At 40.0% G+C, this 20561-nt stretch overlaps 1 protein-coding gene across 1 annotated transcript in view; it reads right to left on the bottom strand.

Annotated features, from left to right (window-relative positions):
* LOC113410988 (vitamin D3 hydroxylase-associated protein-like) overlaps positions 1–19935 on the bottom strand; it is a 38690-nt gene extending 18755 nt beyond the window's left edge. Inside the window, exons 1-10 of the mRNA XM_026665804.2 lie at positions 19464–19935; positions 15659–15772; positions 12822–12962; positions 10652–10785; positions 9452–9658; positions 7288–7328; positions 6655–6779; positions 4918–5043; positions 4220–4317; positions 2972–3071 (exon numbers count right to left, since the gene is read on the bottom strand). Of these exons, the coding sequence (XP_026521589.2) occupies positions 2972–3071; positions 4220–4317; positions 4918–5043; positions 6655–6779; positions 7288–7328; positions 9452–9658; positions 10652–10785; positions 12822–12962; positions 15659–15772; positions 19464–19673 (1296 nt within the window). The 5' untranslated portion in view covers positions 19674–19935. The remainder of the gene's footprint in view (positions 1–2971; positions 3072–4219; positions 4318–4917; positions 5044–6654; positions 6780–7287; positions 7329–9451; positions 9659–10651; positions 10786–12821; positions 12963–15658; positions 15773–19463) is intronic.
* Between the last annotated feature and the right edge of the window lie 626 nt (positions 19936–20561).

The raw sequence follows: 20561 nt of genomic DNA, 5'->3' as shown, positions 1-20561 counted from the left end.
CCCAAAAGACCAGGAGCCATTGGTCTTAGATCAGCCTTGACAATTTGAAGATGGGTGAACTTCAACTCCCAGAATTCTCTAGCCAATGATCTGGCTGGAGAATTCTGGGGGTTGAAATCCACACATCTTCAAGTTGCCAAGGTTGAGAAATACTGCCTTAAATCTTCCATCCATAAATGTACTCTGTTATTCCATGGAACCAATTAACACTCCTTCTAAATGTCTAGAAGGTGGAAGCAAATTAAGTTTACAAGCAGATTGGCTTGCTTCTGCTCTGATTTACTGCCATGTTCATCTTTCATGTGAAGGAAAACAGAGGGACAGCTTTGGAGCAGTCAATGATGATGGAGGGACACTGGCAAGACATCCCATCACTTAAGCCAGAGGAAACAACCCAGGAAATTAGAATGCAAGATAAGAAAGAAGTTTCTGCCATCTGTTCCTTAGCTCCAGTAGAAATCTGCCATTAGTTAGTAAAATGTTCCACCCAGTGGTGGGATTCATTTTTTTTTTTTTACTACCAGTTCTGTGGGCGTGGCTTGGCAGGGGAAGGATACTGTAAAATCTCCAGTCAGAGGTGGTATTTGCCGGTTCTCCAAACTACTCAAAATTTCCACTACCGGTTCTCCAGAATTGGTGAGAACCTGCTGACTATCACCTCTGCTTCCACCCTATTGTACAAATTACTCATCCCTTTCATCTGATTTGCCCATATCTTGTGACATTAGTCAGTCACTTGAAACAGCTGTGCCAAAAAAACGATATCTCCTTTCAGGAAGAAGAGGTACAGGTACTAGTCCTTAACAATCGATGGTCATAGTTGGGAACCAGAATTTCTGGCTGGGGTGTCATGGCTGATTTTATGACCCATTTTTGCCACAGTTGTAAAGCCAATCACTGCAGTTAAAGGAACCACTGAAATCATTAAGCAAACCTTGTTTTCCCCACTGAGTTTGTTCGGAAGCTGGCTGGGAAAGTTGCAAATGGTGATCATATGACTCTGGGATACTGTAAATGTCATAAAATACATGCCAGTTGTCAAACGTCTAAATTATGATAACGTCACAGTAGGGATGCTGCAACAGTCATAGAGATGGGGACCAGTCTTAAGTCACTTTTTTCAGGGCTGTTGCAACTTGGAATGGTCGCTAAATGAATGGTTCTAAGTCAAGAACTACCCGTTCATTCCCCCAGTAAAACCAGTGGGGTTTTAAAAAGTGTTAATTGTAGGTGCCAGCTGGCCTGTCATTTTTCACTGTTAGGCGAAGATTTTTCTCATAGTGGAGTGTCAGGCTGGAACTAATAGGTTCTATAACTGAGGAATTGAATAGAGGAGGGCGAATTCAGGATGATTTAGAACCGCAGAAAAGTTTTGGCAGGAAACAATTAAGATTTGTAGGCGTCCTATTTTCTCTGAGCTCCATTCTGCTTTCGACCCCATCATTTCATAGGGAATTGAATCATCAAAAAGCGACATGTGAAAACCTGAACATGGCTGTATCAGGGTCATTATTCTTAGATTACGATGTTCACCTTGGTTATTCCACTTTATAAAGAAGAGAGCTAGAGCTTGATTTCTGTTAACAAGATTGACTGAAGCAACCGAGCTCAAAATGGAAGTCATTTTGAGATAGCCTACGAAGGAGGCAATCCAATATACATTGGATTGCAATTCAGCTTTGACTTCAAAAAGAAAAGAAACATGATTTTCTCTAAAGATCCAGCCTCATTTCCCCAATTTAAATACAACAATAGCAAATGGATGGAAATGAGGAGGAAAATGCTCGTAAAAGCATTACAGTGAAAGAAGCAATCACATTTTCAGTTGCATATCAAGGGCTCTATTTCCAAGAACTTGAGCAGCCTTGCAGAATTATTCCTGGCAATGAAAAACATCTAAACCTTAGGTAGTTTTGAAACACTGACCAGAATATTAAAACAGTGCCTTTTTTTCTTTTTTTGCATCAGATCATAAAGAGTCCCATTTAACACTCTCATCTTCCTGAACTTTCCTACAAGAGAATCAATGTATTTTACTCATGAATTAAGCACCATGATGTTCAAAGGAAATAACCCTCAAATTAGAACCATTCTTCAGGGGTTACTTCTTCCAGCTGTATTGGTATTACAATTCCCAGAATTCCCAGTCAACTTAAATTCTAATCCCAACTCAAGTGGAAGATGAGAACGGCTGGTATATACAGTAAGTTTCACTTCTAGTCCTTTGGCTTGTCAGATACTTTACTCCTTCTGCATTTGTCAATCTTTTTTTTTATTGAAGTTCAGGAATCACCTTATTCTAGCAGAGAAGATATCAATGTATAATCCATTGGCTGCTTTATAGGCTTATCACATTTAGCCTAATTAAGAGAGCCTACGCTGTATTTTCCTCAGGCTTGCTAGAGGTCTCTGGGAGTTGAAGTCCAATGTATCTGAAGGACATCAATTTGGAAAAAGCTATTTCAGTGTTTCAATTCACTTCAGGCTATTAATTCCGGTCTACATCTATCTGATAGCCTTTGACTTCCCCTTGATCTTACAGGCTAAACATCACAGCAATTGATCTATCAATAGCAGCACCAGGGATTTTTGAATTGCATTTTGAGGGATTAGCCTACGAACTTGGGTAATGAGGTGTGGGATCCATTTTTTAACCGATCTACTTCAGTAGAACCTGGCTGGCATTGCTATAGTGTTTACCTTGAATCTAAATGGGATGATGGTGACCCAAAGTGATGGGGGAAAAAACCCTGAAATGTAACCCAGGAGACAGAAAAAGACACAGAAAAATCCCAGTGACAAGCTAACTTGGTTTGCCCCTCATAGGGAAGGACCAGAAAGAATCCTATACATTCTTACTAGGCTATTGTACACTCCACCTCCATCATTTTTTTGGTTATGGATAAAATGAGACTCATTCTGAAAATTAGTATTGTGTATTTGCGCAGACAGAAAAAAAGTGAGAACTCACCAAAGGCATTAAAAGGAGAGCCAGGAGTCTCTTCAGCAGGTCTGGCATTCTGTAACAACGAATCTGGTTTGTCCAAGTGGAATCCACAAATTCACCATCACTGAAATAGTACAAAGGGAAAGAAAGTTTAGTTTAGTTTAGTTTACTTTATTGTCATTGCACCTCGTACAACTAAATCAAACACCTGTCAGGATTCCGGCAGTTACTCCAATTAAATTATGAGCCTCAAGCCACACTCCCAAAACTAAAGAGGATTTATTTGAAGTTAACATTCTACGTCCGGCATTAACTTGGGCGAAGCCAACTCTGAGATATGTAATTCACTGTCACCCTTGATCCTGCTTTTCCTTCCTCTGGGTGTATCATCCAACGAAAAACCTCCATAGCCAAGAGTCATCAATCATGCTCTCCAATTAGATTTTTTTCACGGCAGAAGCTTCAGCCATCTAATCAGTCTTTGAAGAAAATATGAATGGAATGTACTTTCTATTCCACACTGTTGCCTGCTCTTTGAAACTCCCCTTCTTCTTTCTATTGTCAACTATAAAATGTGTATACAAAATGTTTTATCAGTTGACAACACCATCTTCAGTGTACATTATGACCATGAAAATAAACACAAACACACATCCTTCACACTCCACACATTGAACCGAAAACCCAAAAACCAGATTATTATAGAGAGTATAAGGAGGTAACAGGCCCGTCTTTTGGTATAAGGACACAAATTGGAAGATGGGAAGTTGGGAGGAAAAGAGCTATTCATCTATTAGTTCGGGTTCCCTCACAGGTAGAGTGTTGCACTCATGTCAGAAGCACCAAGATGCCTCCAGGTTGAAAAGATTAACTGGTGACATCATTGTTGTCTGGGGGATGCCCAGTTGGGGGCTCTTTTCATGTCCCTGGCAGGAGCTGAAGCAAAGGATGAGAGCTCACCCCACCCCACAGCAGCACTTGGGTCTCGAATGAGGGCTTGCTAACTTCCAACCCAATGTCCTAATTTAAGAGAAGTCATGTTGAGTAACCTTTGCTGCCACCTGTCACATGATTCTATGAAAAGTCAAATAGAAAAAGGAGAGAAACAAAAGATTCAGGCACTTCCTTTCCAGCAATCAGGTTACCAAATATTCATGGTATTGGACCTCTGTAAGCTTTATTTACTCTGCTCTTTACTGGCACTTGATTTCTAGAAAGGAAACAAAAATAAAAATACGGATTTCTATGAAATTTTAGTATTTAATCACTCACAATTTTTCCAATAATGTGGAACTTCCATCAGCATAGAGGCCTTTGGTAAACAGTTCATCCACCAAAAAATCAATGCGAGGTGGAGTGAATGGTATCAGCTGAGAGAGGAAAGGAAAAAAAATCCATATTTAACAGCACACAATAAACTTATACAAAGAGTTACTCTGCTTTTAAAAGTTGAGCAAACATGAAACTGTTTAGGGCTTACAATGACTTCTTCCCCCAAAATCTGCTAGAAGCCATGCGTTCAACCATAGAATGAATGAAGCCAATTACATATTGGAATACAGCACAGATGCACAGCCTAAAAGGGTCACGTCCTCAAACTATCAGATTGACCTGCAAAAATGTGGATGATTAAGCGGGAAGCAAAAAAGCAAGAGTTCACTTTATCTCTCCGCTGGCGTTTAACAGTCATCTGGACTTTTGCAGCCCAATATAGTGAGGCTCCAAAAGGTGCAATTGTGATTTTTAATATGACTGAAGAGAAAAATGATTGAATATACAGTATGGAAATTATCACACTGGTCAAGTTTGCTTCTAGATGACTCTAAATACAAACCAAGCCAAAACAAATGAGCAATTTCCTTCCATTAGCTGCTTTTGGAATGCCACTGGCAGCATGCCATTCAAATGCCAAGGCTATTGCTGCCACTCTCTTCACCCAAAAAGATCTTTAGTCCTAGTGTAAAGCTTACAGTATGCCCTGCCTCCTGTAGCAGCTTTTTGGTTTCCTGTACAGCTCTTCTCATGCTGGGAGATGGCTCGAAATAACCGTCTCCATCGTAGAATCCAATCCTAAGGGGGCAGGTATTCAAGTAAATCTGAAAAGACACAAATCTTCATTTAGTCCAATCACTAGGACAAGAAGAGAGCTATATATGTTTTTTAAGGCCTAACAGTGTTTCAAATCCAGGTATATAAGGAGCCTGTCTAAGATCTAATAAGCATTCAGAAAGGGCCAATCAGACTTTATAGGTAGTCCTTGGATTACAATGGCAATTGGGACAGGAATGTCCATTGCTAAGCAATGTGGTCATAAAGCATGACATAGGTAGCTTAGTGATAGCAATTCCAGCGAAGACCTTGTAGATCATTAAGTGAGAACCTTACGCAAATTTGACATGGGAGTAGGTGAGAATCCAGATGCACTTGCTTATGCAAGTGGAAACTGCATCCCAGGAAAGCAGGTGAGGCTATCAATAGGCAGGTTGGTGCTATGGTGTATGAGCAGATAGACACTATGGAGTGCAAGATCCAATGCTGCCCGGGAGCTCCTCAGGAGAAAAAGCATCAGAAGCAGAAGTGATTTGAAGCCTCCTGCTGGCTTCCCTATTGACTTTGCTTGTGGGAAGCCAGCAGGAAAGGTTGCAAATTGTGATCGTGTGACCATGGGGTGCTATAACCATTGTTATTATGAGCTAGTTGCCAAGTGCCTGAATCTTGATCATATGACTGCAGGGATACTGTGACAGCCACAATTTCAATAACTGGTCATAACTTCAAATGGTTGGTGAGGACTACCTGTGCATAGACAGAGGCCTGCACCTGTACCTGTATGTAGAAGTCAATAATTTGTTGTCTCCATGAAAGGGATGGGAGTAGCTGTCCCTGCAGCAGCCTGAAGTGGCCAATAGGACTTAGCCAGATCCCATCCTCTGTTCACAGCATTGATGAAGCAACCACAAGCACTGATAGCAATAGCACTTAGACTTATACCGGTATACCACTTCACAATGTTTTCCATCCCTCTCTTAGCAGTTTACAGAGTTCACATATTGCCCCCAACAATCTGGGTCCTCATTTTACCGACCTTGGAAGGATGGAAGGCTGAGTCAACCTTGAGACTGGCAAACTGCAGGCAGCCGGCAGCCAGCAGCAGTAGCCTGCAGTACTGCATTCTGACCACTGCGCCACCATGGCACTATGTGATTGCATTCTTTGCAAAAGTTGTGGGGAGAAGACTATTTTAAATTTGGAAAACTACAGACAACCCTAATCTTAGCTGTGGACTAGGAGAAAGACAAAGGCATAAAGAGATCATATCATATAACAGCTACAAGGAATTATTTGTGTTATGATTAGGGGGATGTGAGGGGGAATCCTTAACATCCCTGCTACTTCTACAAGTAAGTAATATCAAAGCTCATTTCAAATGCACAGGAGAAGAAGTTGTTAATATGAATACCAGTAAGCCTCCATGGGGAGCGTATTCTGTAAGTAGATCTTCACAACCAAATAGCTTAAATTATCCTGGTGGGAACACTTAGAGGAGGACTTCCAAAAATAATTAAAGTGCCTATGCAGTTACATATGGAAAAGGAGATCCTTGAAAAATTCTGGCCCAAACATACTAAGAACTATAATCAGACCCCACCCCTCACTCACACACTCATACACAGAGCCTGATTCATCCCTATATCCAGTTTGATTACCTTGTCATTAAAGGGAAGTGGGGGCACAGCTGGATCCAGACAAAACATCTCATCACACAGTAGGGCTTTCATGCACAAAACCAGGCTATCCACATCTTTTGCCATTGGTCCTGTCACAGAGATGACTGGAACAAAGAGAGAAAGGTCTCTGGTCTTGGTAAAGGAAGACAGAACATGGCTTTGAAGTAGAGTAAAGCCAAATAGATCCCCTGGGAATTGGCTTTCTAATAATGAGAGGATTTTGAACTTATTTAATAATTTACTCAAGTAGTTTGATTTATCCAAATAGTTTTTGAAAAGGAAAAATCACTATTTTTATTCATTTAGTTTCCTTGTCTTGTCATCCCATCCAACTGCACTTTAAAATTGTAAATTACTACATCCTTCTGAAATATATCTATAAATGTAAATGAACCTGAGATCTTATTGTACAACAATAAATCCTAAATCAGTGGGGAAACAAACAAACCAAAAAAAGACATTGCAGTGTGATGGAGGGAAGGAGAAAGCTTGAGTGCAATTTTGGATGGTTGATTGGTTAGCAGAAGACCTAAATATATATTCATCAAGGAACTTTGCCTTTTTCTCCATGAGCTGAATAACAAATACTTTATTAACTATAGATTTGCTCACCTGAGTTCATTCCAGCTACAGGAGTGGTAACACCTTTGACACTGCACAACAGCAAATGAAAAAAAGCAAATTAACTAGAGACAAAGCCAAATGAAAAAGAGACCCTATCATAAAATGCAGGTGATATGGTTAAAAGATACTATTGCTTCCTTTTTAGGAATTTGGACTAAAACTAATATCCCTATCCAAACAGATTTGAGCTTTTAAGACAGAATGGACTTTAGACCTTCCCAACTTGTAATATTTTCAGAGGCCCAGTCCTTTTTCTTTTAATCCAGGAGGGGGGTATTATTACAATTCTTCTCAATCCTGACCTAACCACCATCACCCAAGTCTTTTTCCAAATCCCCAGGAAATTGCTATATCTCCACGCACAAAGATCTACTTAGGTAAAGTAGTACTTCATTAGGGGGATAAAATTACCTTCCAATCACTTTGCTTCCAGACAGAAAGGATGAGGACCATTTGTGATATAAGATTTAAACTTTATATTGAGTCAGGGCTCAGAAGAGTTTATATCCAGTTTTTGGTTTCAGAATTTCTTGTAGGAAAAAATGCATTTAAATGGATTAATACTGTGCAAGATAATATAAGGGTCATTGATTCCAATCCTTTCCTTAAGAAGACTTCCTGGGAGCCCTCAGTATCCCTAATAGAGCTAACGTATCCTGGGCCATTTTTCTATCCCACCATCAATAAAAACCTGGCAAAAAAAGAGATCTAAAATGCCCACTTGATGATCCATGACTCAAGAACTGAGAAATGGAGAGTGAAGAAGTAAAAGAGGTGGTGACATCCATAAGTAGGAGACAGTATCTTCTTTTCCTGTGGGTTAAATGCCTACTATGCCAAGCAGCCAAAGAAATGGACTCCATCTTTCCAGTAAGAAAATACTGTGCATTGCATTTTTAAAAAAATGGAAAACCTCACACTATCCCCAATCTGGGCCATTCCAAATAGGTGGACTTTCAGAATTCCAGCCAATATGACCATTCCTGGAGATTCTAAAAACTGCTGTCCACACCGTTATACATACCCCAACTGGAAAAGAGAGGGGGGATTCTTGACAAGATTTTGAATGAAGCAAATGTTGAGAGTGAGGAAACAGAATTAAATACCAAAACTAACTAAGCAACAGTGAATGGTGAAATATACCCTTGTACACATTCTCTTCTACATATGTTCTATGATTACTTTTGCTTTTTCACACATAAATGTAAATCTGGTTCTTTGGCATACCTATTTTGGGAAAGTTGGGGAGGTATAAAACTGAGTACCTTAATCTCAATTCTGATTTCTCTAAACTTCCTACCCTGGCTGTTCAACTTAGCAGTGGTGACTGTCTCTTGAGGCTGAATCAGTTCTAGGGTTGATTTCCTGCTCCAGAGTAAACAAATCACTAACATTATCTGGTTTGGAATACATATTTGTGGGGTTTTGTAATATTCATCTATATCCTGATCGATGCAACATTTTCCCCCTGAAGTTTTTCAAGTGTTTAGAACATGAAAAGAGATTCATTATATTGCTGTTCTGTGGATGAGGCAGAAAGGCCATGGCTGGAATATGAATGAGCAGGCTGAATGCTTGTGTGGGTGAGATGATGGGAAATAAAAGAATAAATGAGAAAATGAAGGAATAAATAAAAGGAATAGACAGGGACAGAAGGCTATATTCTACTTTTCACTAGATTCATGACCAGTTTACCTGAAGAAACATGGCCTCATCCTTTATTTTAGCAACTCTTAATTCCTAACAAATGCCTTCCTATCTAGTGAGGGTTATATTAATAATCTAGACAGCTAATTTCCTATTGATTGCTGGAATGACAGTCACAACAGAGAACTTGTTTTGAACATGTACTTTTTTTTTGGCATACCATTCACCCTTCACTTGGTTGACAATACATGATATACAGTATTGTCAACTACTTGTGAAAGTTGTGAAGATAGCCAGTTTGGTCTAGTGGTTAAGGCACTAGGTTAGAAACCAGGAGCCTGTGAGTTCTAGACACATGTTAGCCATGAAAGCTGTCACTCTCTCTCAGCCTGACCCATCTCACAGGGTGGCTGTTGTGGGGAAAATAGGACGAGGAATTTTCTATGTACCTTTCCTTGAGTTATTTATAAAAATAACAAATCCAATAAATAAAAATAAAACTTACCTCACCCTATAGCCAGTTGGTTTGAATCCACAGATCCCACAAAAGCCACATGGCACCCGAATACTTGCAGCCACATCTGTCCCAATGCCAAGCACGGATCCTCCCCCTCCAATAAGAGCAGCTTCCCCTCCACTGGAGCCTCCAGAACTTTTCTTGTGGTTGAAAGGGTTCAAGGTTTGTCCAAAGACTGTATTGCCACAGTCAATGCTGCGTAGGAGGGGAAAGGACCCATAAGCAAATCGAAGGCATGCAGAAGGAATCGATTTTGCTTATGGTGGAGCTAAGACAAGAAATCCATGTGGCTCCCACTCTTCTGGAAAGCACTGAAGACATAATCATTTTACCAGGGTTAGGGTTAGGGTTAGGGTTAAGTAGAATGGAACTAAACATCTATAAGAGTTGGTTTTGCCTGACATGATTTTTTTATTTCTTTGAGTGCATCTCTTTTTATTCTTTGTTTCCCTTGTTCTAGCTTTTTACAGTATAAAGTGCCCAGGAATCAGGCTTTTGTTTTAAAAGACCTATTCATAAAACATAAATTAAAATATTCAAATGCAAATTTCCATTGCCTACGCTAGGTGAGAATTTATCATACTCAACATCAAATTGAGGAAGGCTTTTCAAACAGCTGAGCCATGCATGTCTGGAGTGAAATCTAGGACTTTCTGATAATTAAGTGACCAATTTCATTGATGAACAAAAATTTTGCCACTATAGTGGAAAACACCATACAGATTGGGCTAGATGCTACAAATGCTAATTTAAAGAGGCAGTCTGGTCTATATGGGATTTGGGATGCTGATTTTGCTGTCATATCACTCATGAAAAGCAGCCTCCTCTTCATATATTTTTATGCTGGCTGAAGTTTCTGAGAACTGCTATTTAATACATGATGGAGGGCACCAGATTGTACACAAATGTATTAGAACATAGTTTCTCCTTCTTCAGGAAGACAAAAACTGTTTTAATGATAACCAACGAAATATAGCTAAAATCTAGCAATCTTTTTTTTTCTGGAAAAACGGTTATGCAGTTCAAAAAAGGCTAATTTTTACATTTGACTATAGGATATCATTAAAGAGATAGAAGAACCATCAAAATGATGAGCCTATTTTAACAGATTAGAGTCAGTTCTTGCTTTTAAGAACTTAAGAACTACACCTCCTCCCCTCACCCCCCCCAAAATGACCAAATGCCTACTTTAATATGGCTTGTGATGTGTTGGTCTTTACAAATGGAATTGCCCCTTGTTTCTTAAGAACTTTGACAATTACAGAGTCATCATGCTCAGGAGAGTCCAGAAATTTCACCAAGCCAAGTGAATTGGGGTATCCCTTTAAAAAGAGAAATAAAGCAAATGTTGAGGTTTAGAATGAAAAAGCAGAGCAAGAAAACGTAACAAATAGCATATATTCCAAATCAATAGGGAATGCTATGAAATGTCAGTTTGATAAAAGTCTACCATATCTGGGCTGGATATCCTCTCGATGGAAACAGTAGAGTTTCATGTTTCTCGCTGATGTGATCTAGCTATCTTCTGGATTTTTGGACCTCAGACATGGTACCTCTAGGATTCTTCCTTTCCATATACGTGTCCTAATAACTGTTTTTGTTCCCCTGTCATATTCTCACGATACAGGTAGTGTTCAACTTAAAAGCACAATTGAGTGCAAAATTTATGTTGCTAAATTTTGCCCGATTTTACTTTTCTTGACCCAGCTGTTAAGTGAATCACTGTAGATGCTAAATTAAATAATATGGTTATTGGGTAAATCTGGCTTCCCCATTGACTTTGCTGATCAGGAGTTCACAAAAGGTGATCACATGACCTGGGACACTGCAAAAGCCAATAACTATGAGTCAGTGGCCAAGCATCTGATCATGTGACCATGGGGATGCTGCAATGGTCGTAAGTATGAAAAACCATCATAAGTCACTTTTTTTCAGTGCCATTGTAACTTCAAATCAATTGTGAAATGCTACCGGTTCGCCCCAGTTCGGCAGAACAGGTAGTAAAAAAAAAGTTCCAACAATCAGCTGAGACAAGAAAGAAGAGAAAAGCACGGGATTGGACCTCCCACCCACCCCTGCGCTTTCCTGTTCTTTATCCTCTCCACTGATTGGCACAGCAGAACCTCAGCTGGCGTTTGGAAAGTGCCAATCACCGAACCGGTAGGGAAACTGGTAGAATCCCCCCACTGCTTCAAATGGTCATTAAATGAATTGTTGTAAGTCGAAGACTACCTCTACTGTCTTCTGTTCAGATCCAAAGCAGCTTAAAGACATTCCAGTTTTTTCTGCCTCCTTTCAACACAATTTCTTGCTATGGATATTATATGGCATTCTTTGCTTGACCATTAAAGAGATAACCTGGTCAGGAATATGGAGTTTCCATGAGGCTTTTCATGAAAAAGCATTTAAAGACCATATTTTAGACCTGGATTTAGTGCCCTTTTTGAAAGAGTGCTAATCCTATGCTACACAGAAAATCAATTTAACTAGGAAAGATAGCAGGTTCTGCCAAATGTGTGTTATTTTCCTACTAGCAGGTGAGAAGGGAAATAAAGCCAGAATAACCCACCAAGGAGATGCTCCCTCAACGGTAATGTCTCCCCATTAAAAGAAAATAACAGAAATGGCTGAGAGCCTTGATACGTTATTGTAACAAAGGAAGTTACTACGGAAATGATCTGAAATCTGAGGGATGGAAATCAAAACCTGGTGGATGACTGCAAACAAAATTGACACGCTCACCATGATATTATCCTCCACAAGGACCATGACAAGCACCGTTCTATTCAAGTATTTAACCTGACATGAGCAGAACTATGTCAGGCTTGCCCTGTTCAATCTCTGGCAGTCCAATAAATATTCTGATTTTCAGCATGAAAATCTACAGTTGCCTTTTTAAAGTGTACTGGTCCAAATGCATGCTTTACAAGGCTCCTGGATCAGGAGTATTGATCAGGCCAGCATTTCTCAATCTTGACAACTTGAAGCTACTGGTATGTGGACTTCAACTCCCAGAGGTTCACAGTCAGCCTTGCTGGCTGAGGTATCTTGGGAGTTGAAGTCTACACATCTTCAAGTTGCCAAAGCTGAGGAACACTGGATCAGACAATCTTTCCTGATGCATTGGACTTCAGCAAGCACATGTAGCCTAAGGTGCTTATAGAACTTCTGCCAATTTTTGTGCTGAATGCATCAAGATGGAGAACGTAGCTAGGTATGCTGAGATGTTGAGGGGTGGGCTTAATTTGCTGATTTCCCCCCGCCCAACTTTGCCAATCTCATCTGAAGGCATAGAACTTAACCTCATGAAGCATCACCCTCGCCTCCCCAGTAGTTGATGAATAATTTCCCAAAATACCTTGCAAGCAACGTTTTCCTTGATGCTGACAGGGACCCCATACAGTAATCCTTTCTCTGTGTTTTTAATTTCTCGGAGCTGCTCTTCACACTCTGGGAGAAAGTCGGTCACGCAGTTGATCTCCCGGGTTACTGCTAAAGCCTTGGTGCAAAAAGAAGAAAAGCAGAAGAAGGAGGTGATCCAAGGACCATTGTGAATTTTTAGTTGTTCAGAAAAGAAATTCTATGGAAAATGTGCCCTTTTTTCCCCCTGGCTATACTTTGGTATAAGGCATGCAAATTAAATAAGGAATGGACAACCTACAGTTGGCAAGCTGTACAATACATATAACTCAGTTTCATAATATGGTCTTTTTTTGACAGACATCAAAAACTGAGCTACGTTATTTGGGCTGTAAACTGTAGAAAACAGTGGCATGAAAACAGCTGCATATATTTTATTTTAGGTTTAATGCAACAGCCCCTGCTAAAAAGGCTTCCCAGAAGTCCTGCCTTAATAAGTTTTGGAACTTCCCATCCCAACCAGTTTTTTGTTGGTGCTTTCCTTCCTAGAAAGGAAGAAGGAAAGAGGTTCAGCAGGCCAAGAACAGGATGCAAGATCCACCACGTGACTGATCTTTGGAGGGCAAGCAAAGGCTTAGACAAAGCAGAAAAAAAATAAGGCAGAGGAAAAATCCAACACTGTTGAAAAGAAAAAAAAGATACAGTAACCAGAATATAACAATAGCTAAAGCAATGTTTCTCAATTTCAGCAGCTTTTAAGATATGTGGACTTCAACTCCCAGAATTCCCCAGGCAGCCATTTTTGTCTAATATAATCTAACCTGGCTCCCCTGCAAAATTTAGTTTTAGATGCTACACATTTTTATTTTTTTTCCTTCTGTTTTTATCTCAACTTCTTATATACTATTTTTATCACAGATATATCATTTTACAGTATATCCTATGTTTATAATGTCTTTGTGCACTGTCCAGAATAATCAATATTCTAGGTAATATAAACACAATAAATAAATTCCCAGCATTCAAGTGTCTTTTTGATGCACTTATGCCTGTACCTTCCACCTGCCAAGCAGACAACTGCATTCATTCAGTCCTTGATCATCTCTCTAGAAGTCTCAAAGTCACACTGTTCCAAAAATGGAATTCCCTTGTAACTTAGCTGTTGGGAGTGGTAATAAATCTTCCACAGCTGAAAATAACTCCATGGATCACATAAATCAAAGGCCCAAGGCCTAGATTCAGGAGGGGGGGGTAGGAAAAGGATGAAAGTTCCTCTTAACTCTTGAATTGCTGAGTGAAATTTGCTTAATTGGGTGCAGGTTGCACAACTGGAGAGGGATTTGAAGCTGAATTGGGCTGAGCTTCATTTTTAATGTCTGGGTATAAGTGTGGACAAACAAATGCATATGTAAAATATTGCAGAAATTAATTTACTATTGTAAGCTTAGCCAGCTTTCCCTCAGTATTTGTAAATCAAATAAACTGGCTTCTACGTCATCTTCCTGAGTACCCTAATGCCCATGCTACCTTGAGTACCACAGTATCCATGTTCTCTTGACTGCTTCAGTTTCAGGGTCCCAATGCGTTTGAGGATTCTGTTTCCATGGAAAGTCATCTGTGGAGATTTATGCTGTTTTGGTGATAGAAGGCTTTACAAAATATGCACAAAGTTTGAGGGTCAGGCATGGGTTTACAAAAGTCAAGAGTAAGATGTAATGGTAATGGAATAAGTAATCATATATGGAAAAATGTAAGGAAATGTAAAAGGTGTCTTGATGTTGATAACAATGCATATAGCTTTATTTTATGTTTTTAAACTTTGGAATATCAATAAAATATTTTTTTTTAAAAGTCAAGAGTACCAGGTTTCCTGTTTCTCAATAGTTTTCATGAGGAACTGATGATGCCATGTCTTTTTCTACAAAGGGCAAAGTGACTCCTCTGTTTCATATGCAGATTAGCTCCCAGCATAGATTGACTTATAAAGACTTGGCTTAAACTCCTCACACACACACACACACACACACACACACACACACACCCCGTGAGACAAAAGAAGAGGTAATCTTTTGTCCATCATTTATGCCTTCAGGGTCCCTTAAAGCACCATTAGAACAATCAGCTGTGCTTTGTCAGATCTTTATACTGATTGCTTCTAGCTATCACTCACTACTTACAGCTGTCACTTACTATCACTTACAGCAGTGGCCCCCAACCTTTTTTGTGCCAGGGCCCAGTACCGGCATCACAAAATGATCCACAGCCCGGTACCGCCATCAGCACGCATGACAAGGCAAGGCGAGCCGAGCGACCGGCCAGCCAGCCGTCCCCTGCTTCTCTCCGCCACCTTCAACTCCTCCTTTGTACCTTTGTCGATGGGCTTTTGGACGGCTTCGGGACGGTTGCTCAGCTCGCCTTGCCTTGGGTGCTGAAAGAATCCTCGCGCCTTAGTTTCGTTCGAAGCTGCTCTCCCCCTTCGATGAAACTAAGGTGTGAGGATTCCTTCAGGACCCAAACGCCGCTTTCCAACCGGAAAAGCTCACCCGGAAGCACTTTCTCATCAAAACAAGATGGCGGCACCCAGCAAACTGGCGGCCCGGTAGAAAATGTTCCACGGACCGGTACCGGTCCAGGGCCCGGTGGTTGGGGACCCCTGACTTACAGAATGCAGAGTTAAAAGGGATTTAAAAATTTTAACTTATGCCCAAATCAGTAACAATATTTATGGGTGTGACGTGTCAGTGATTTGTATTGACCAAAGGATTTTGATGTTTGCAAGATAGAAAAGCAGGTTTTCTATAAGCAATGGAATTTAACATTCAAAGTCAACCTTACCTTTTCCATGTAGCTGTATAGAACACTTTCTGGAGACAAGGAGCCATCTTTTAACTTTGCAGTTAGTTCCACAAGAGAAAGAGATAGGATTGGAGCAGCCTTTATTCCTGGGTTCTACAGCAAGGAACAAACATACTGCTGACATATTATTGCAAAATAGATATATGTTAGACCAGTGATTTCTAAACTACATTCTGTAGATCAGGGCTGTCAAACTTGCGGCCCGCAAGCCAGATACATCACATGCTGGCCACGCCCATGCCCGGTTTAGCAAAGGGAGGAAAAGTCCCAATATGTCACATAACGTTGCCGTGACAACGCGAGTTTTGACACCCCTGCTGTAGATTATTGATGATGCATGGAGGTTTACCAGCTGACCCATCACCCACATTCCCCACCCATAATCCCCACATTCATTCACTGCCAATCAACTGGCCAGAGCTGCTCAATCTTCTGGATGCACTGCAAAGTTAACTGGCCAGCAAAAATGGTTCAGTGGTTGAAAACTGATTTGTTGAAGCATAACAGTAGCAAAGTAAATGCTAAAATTTAAAAAATGTACAAGAGTCAGCAATTGTTATTAGGGCATGGAGTATATTAAAAATGGAAGCAGTAAATAAATACTTAATTTTGATTTTCCTACAAATTGTATTTTAAAAATATTTTAAAAGGAAGGAAATGGGAAGGAGTGTAAAATTGCAACAATTATGATTCTTATTTGCTGAAAAAATGCGAACTTTCACCTTCTTAAAAATAAAAATGTAGGAGGAGAGCTTAATTGGATGGTTCCCATATTTCCCAAATGTTTATTTTGTGGTCACCCATAGCAGAGAGTTGAAGAAACACTTTGTTCAGTCATTTGTTTCTTTGTTCAGTTTACCTATTTTGAGGCTAACCACAGCAACATTGGTCAGCTTAAAATTTTAAAAAATAGCTTCAAATAGATTTTGGATCAGGATATTCCACCATGGATTAATGTGCAAATTTGCACCATTTATCTGAAAACCCATCTAGCCCTACCAAAGAAATACTTTCTGTTATTTAAGAACAGCCTTAAATTCAATTCTTCATGAGAGACTATGGAGGAAATTAACCACAACATCCATTGATTCTCATCTTCTCTGGTTCATAACTCTATTACATCAAAGTACTACAATGCAGATAAAGACTGTTGTAATGGTGATTTAACCACCACCACCCCTCCTTGTCTTCAGAGGAGACAAACAGAACTATATTCTTGCCTCTTATTGTTCAACATAAATATAAATGGTTGTTTATATAGTAATAAATAACTGTTTGATCTCATGCATTTAACCTTTTTTGAAAAATAGTAGATTCTTAAAGATCTTCATTTTGATATTCTAGTTTATTACTTTTTTTTTTGCAAAACTTCAATTAAGTTTTTTTCCTTTTGTTCAATTATGGTCAATTTTCGGACACTACCTGGACAAATTCCTGCAGTTTTATTGGCAAGGTTTTTCAGAAGTGGTTTGCCAGTGCCTGCTTTTCAGACTGAGAGAAAGGGACTGGCCAAGGTCATCCAGCTGGCTTTGTGCCTAAGGTGGGAGTAGAACTCATGGTTTCTAACCTGATGCCTTAATTACTACACCAATCTAGCTGTCCTCGATTAAAATTGTATTTCAATACATTAATGAATTATGTACATGCACTGTCATAAAGAGGAGTTTTTAAATAGCTTTGTTTCATAACTAATTATCCATCTTGACACAGCAAGGCAAAGATCCAGTTTTGCCTCCATTAGATCTCTGATTTCAGCACTCTACCTCTCCTGCCAAAAAATGAGGACAAGGACATTTTTTTGTGCAGTGTATGGCTTCCCCTACTCAACCCTTCCTTTTATTTCATGATAATACATACAACATTGACAGTATTTTTGTCCCGATCTTGTTATCAGTGTTGATGCTTAAGGCTTTAGACTGAATCCAGGGTGAGAATAAACAGATGAGAAGGATGCTAGGAGTTTGGAACAGGGTCCCTGGGAAAGAGCCAAGGTAAGAGATGATCTCACAAATCTAAGTTGAAAGTTATTGTTCTCCCACCTAAAGATGGCAGGTAAGTAAATGATCTGTTCACAAGAAAGTGTGCTTTCAACTTGTTATATCCAGTAGTTACGCAATTGTAATGGTATGTTGGGAGATAGAAGAAGGGACTTTTCCAAGTTTGTCGAAATGTAATGGCAATTTGCTCCAATGTGCAATTTGCTGTGCAAAAACAATGTGCTCTAACACTGGAGATTTTTAAGAGAGATTGGACAACCATTTGTCTGAAATAGTATAGAGTTTCCTGCTTGAGCAGGGTGTTGGCTAGAAGTCCTCCAAGGTCTCTGTTATTCTGTTAATTTCAGACTTGCTAGATTGTTGTCAGCCTTATGAGGTAATCCAAACATGAAGCACACCTAGAAGTACCTTTATAAGGCTATATTAACATAATCTTGCAAGTGTACTTGCAAGTGTAAAAGTTCTTTCCTTCCCCCTCTCCTTTACAATTCAAGAAACTAGGGAAGATCCCTTCTGATGTGTTTGGCACCCCCCCATTCCTTCTAAGGGGTCAGCTGCCTCTTATTAGACCATTGTCTAGTTTGAGACTCTTCCTTCCGTCTCCCAAGGCTATTCCCACATATCATTACACCAACTGGGATTCACTGACAATGTATAGCATTGGAATCCAGGCACAATGCTGCACCAAATCTTGTTTTCTGTAACCAGTTAAGATGCAGCCGCCTTCATCTCACGTTTGTGAAAATAAAAAGCATATTGCCTCTCATTGTTAGTCCTTCATTTTATGTTTACTCTCCATGCTGCATGTAATCTTATCAGGTTCCAATTTCAGACCCTCCAATTAGGATTTTGCCCCAACAACCAGCAACAGGTCTGCATGATATAAATATCTTGATAAAGAAAATTCCTGTTTATGCTGAAACATAATGAAGGGAACAAGAGTTCTTTCTAAACTAGGGATTGTTCTTCCTGAGTTCTATATTGTATTGTACAGTGAAGGCTTCACTGAAAGTCCTAACTCAGCATGGTATATTCTCTATCTCACTGTCTCTCTGTCTCACTCTCTCTCTCTGTCTCTCTCTCTGTCTCTCTCTCTCTGTCTCTCTCTCTCTCTCTCTCTCTCTCTCTCTCTCTCTCTCTCTCTCTCTCACACACACACACACACACACACACACATTTTGTGAAAGAAGGAAGACAAGAGGCTTGCTCTTTGTTCCCAGGCATACTGACCTCAGCATAATCCTGACATGTGTCAACAGTCATTGGCAAATGTTAAGCTCAAATATCCACTGGTTTTTATGGTGGATGATTTGTTACCCTCCTGCTAAAAAGTGGGCAGAGACAGCTGCGTTGAGAAGGCAGCTTAAATGCCAGGAGAGAAGGCAAAAGAGATCTTATGCCTTCTCCTGCCTCCCTCATGACACAAAGTATGTGTGAACATTAAGAGGCTCCTAGTGTTAAATAGGAAACACAGAGCAACAGGAGCCTTAGCCAAAAGATATGGAAAAGAAATTAACTATAGCACTGTACAAAATTTGCAGCATTGCAACCATTACTTTTAAAGATGAAAATAACTACCTTAAATATGAAATAGATCCTGGCAAGCAAGGTACCATAATACCACTATATATTATAAAATGTATATTAGCTTTTTCTTAAGCAAAACAGAAACCATAATGCAGAGATCATGGTTCAGTGAAATATTCGTGCATATGAATTTGCCTGTTATTTTCTAAAATTAGGAAAAAGAAGGAAATCTTATTTTCTTCAATCAAATGCCACAATACCTGCTGTTTAAACTGCTTTGCTGCCTTCTCCATTCGCTGAAACCCATGTTCTCGCTTGGTCTTGAATTCATCAAGTTTCTTCTGGACCCGTATCTGATTCATCCATTTGAACATCAGAAGGGCAGCCGCTGAGCCACAAAGCAAGCCTGAGACAAGGCGCCTGTCAACTTCAGCCTCTGGAAAGAGCTCCTTAACCTTCTCTAGAGCCATAGTGTGAGGTTTTTTCTCACTGTTCAGAATCCGAAAAGGCTGCTAAGACTGTGTTCCCTGGAGCTAATGGAAACGACAGAGAAAGGAAGTGGGTGGTGATTCTTAAGCCCACCCAGACGCTGTCAAGTCAAAGCAACTGACAGATAGAAGCCTGACGAATAAGGAATAAAGAACTTCCAGAAAAGTATCCCTGTAGAAGAATCTTTCAAGGGACAATTGTTGGCTTAGCTATCACAACATTCCGATGTACTATACAACATGTCACTTTAGCAATATAAGATGATCCATCTGTTCCTTTCTATATTCCACTAAATGTTACTGTGTCATGGCCCAGGGTGGGATACAAAAGCAACAAAGTCCCAAAAACAGGTGAAGTCTCTTTAATTCCTTCAACTTGGCTTCAAAGGTCCAATTATCATTGACTGGAGAAAAAACTCCCCCCAAAACAGTTGCAAAAAGGAAGAAATGCCATTCAAACTGAAATACATATAAATTATAAATAGAAAAAACAACACAAACCACACTGAAGCAATTAATGAGACAAGGCAGGATAAGGGCTTGAAGACATCCACAGATATCAAAATACACACACTGGGAAGGACGCCAGAACTCAGATAAGAACTGAAAGACTAGAATTATTTCACACTTTGCTTCCAGCACTTGGCCATGCGCAGTTTGTCCTTATAAAAAGTCCTCACAGCTGCAGCCCATGAAGGGGATCAGGGCCCTTTCCTCCCTCATAGACCATACCATTCACATTTCTCCCTTATCTGCTCCTCCCTGCGTGCCCTTGGATGAAGAGGGGATGGGCCTTGGTCTTCCTCTGGCTGCCCAGCTGGCCTGTGCCCTTCCCCAGTTTCCTTCACAACCTCCAGAGCCACACTCCCA

The sequence above is a fragment of the Notechis scutatus genome, chromosome 3 (genome assembly GCF_049901735.1).
Source record: "Notechis scutatus isolate UNSWTSFEM ecotype Mainland chromosome 3, rNotScu1.2, whole genome shotgun sequence".
Taxonomy (NCBI): domain Eukaryota; kingdom Metazoa; phylum Chordata; class Lepidosauria; order Squamata; family Elapidae; genus Notechis; species Notechis scutatus.
Note: the sequence above shows the minus strand (reverse complement) of the source record. Positions and strands in the feature narration are given on the sequence as shown.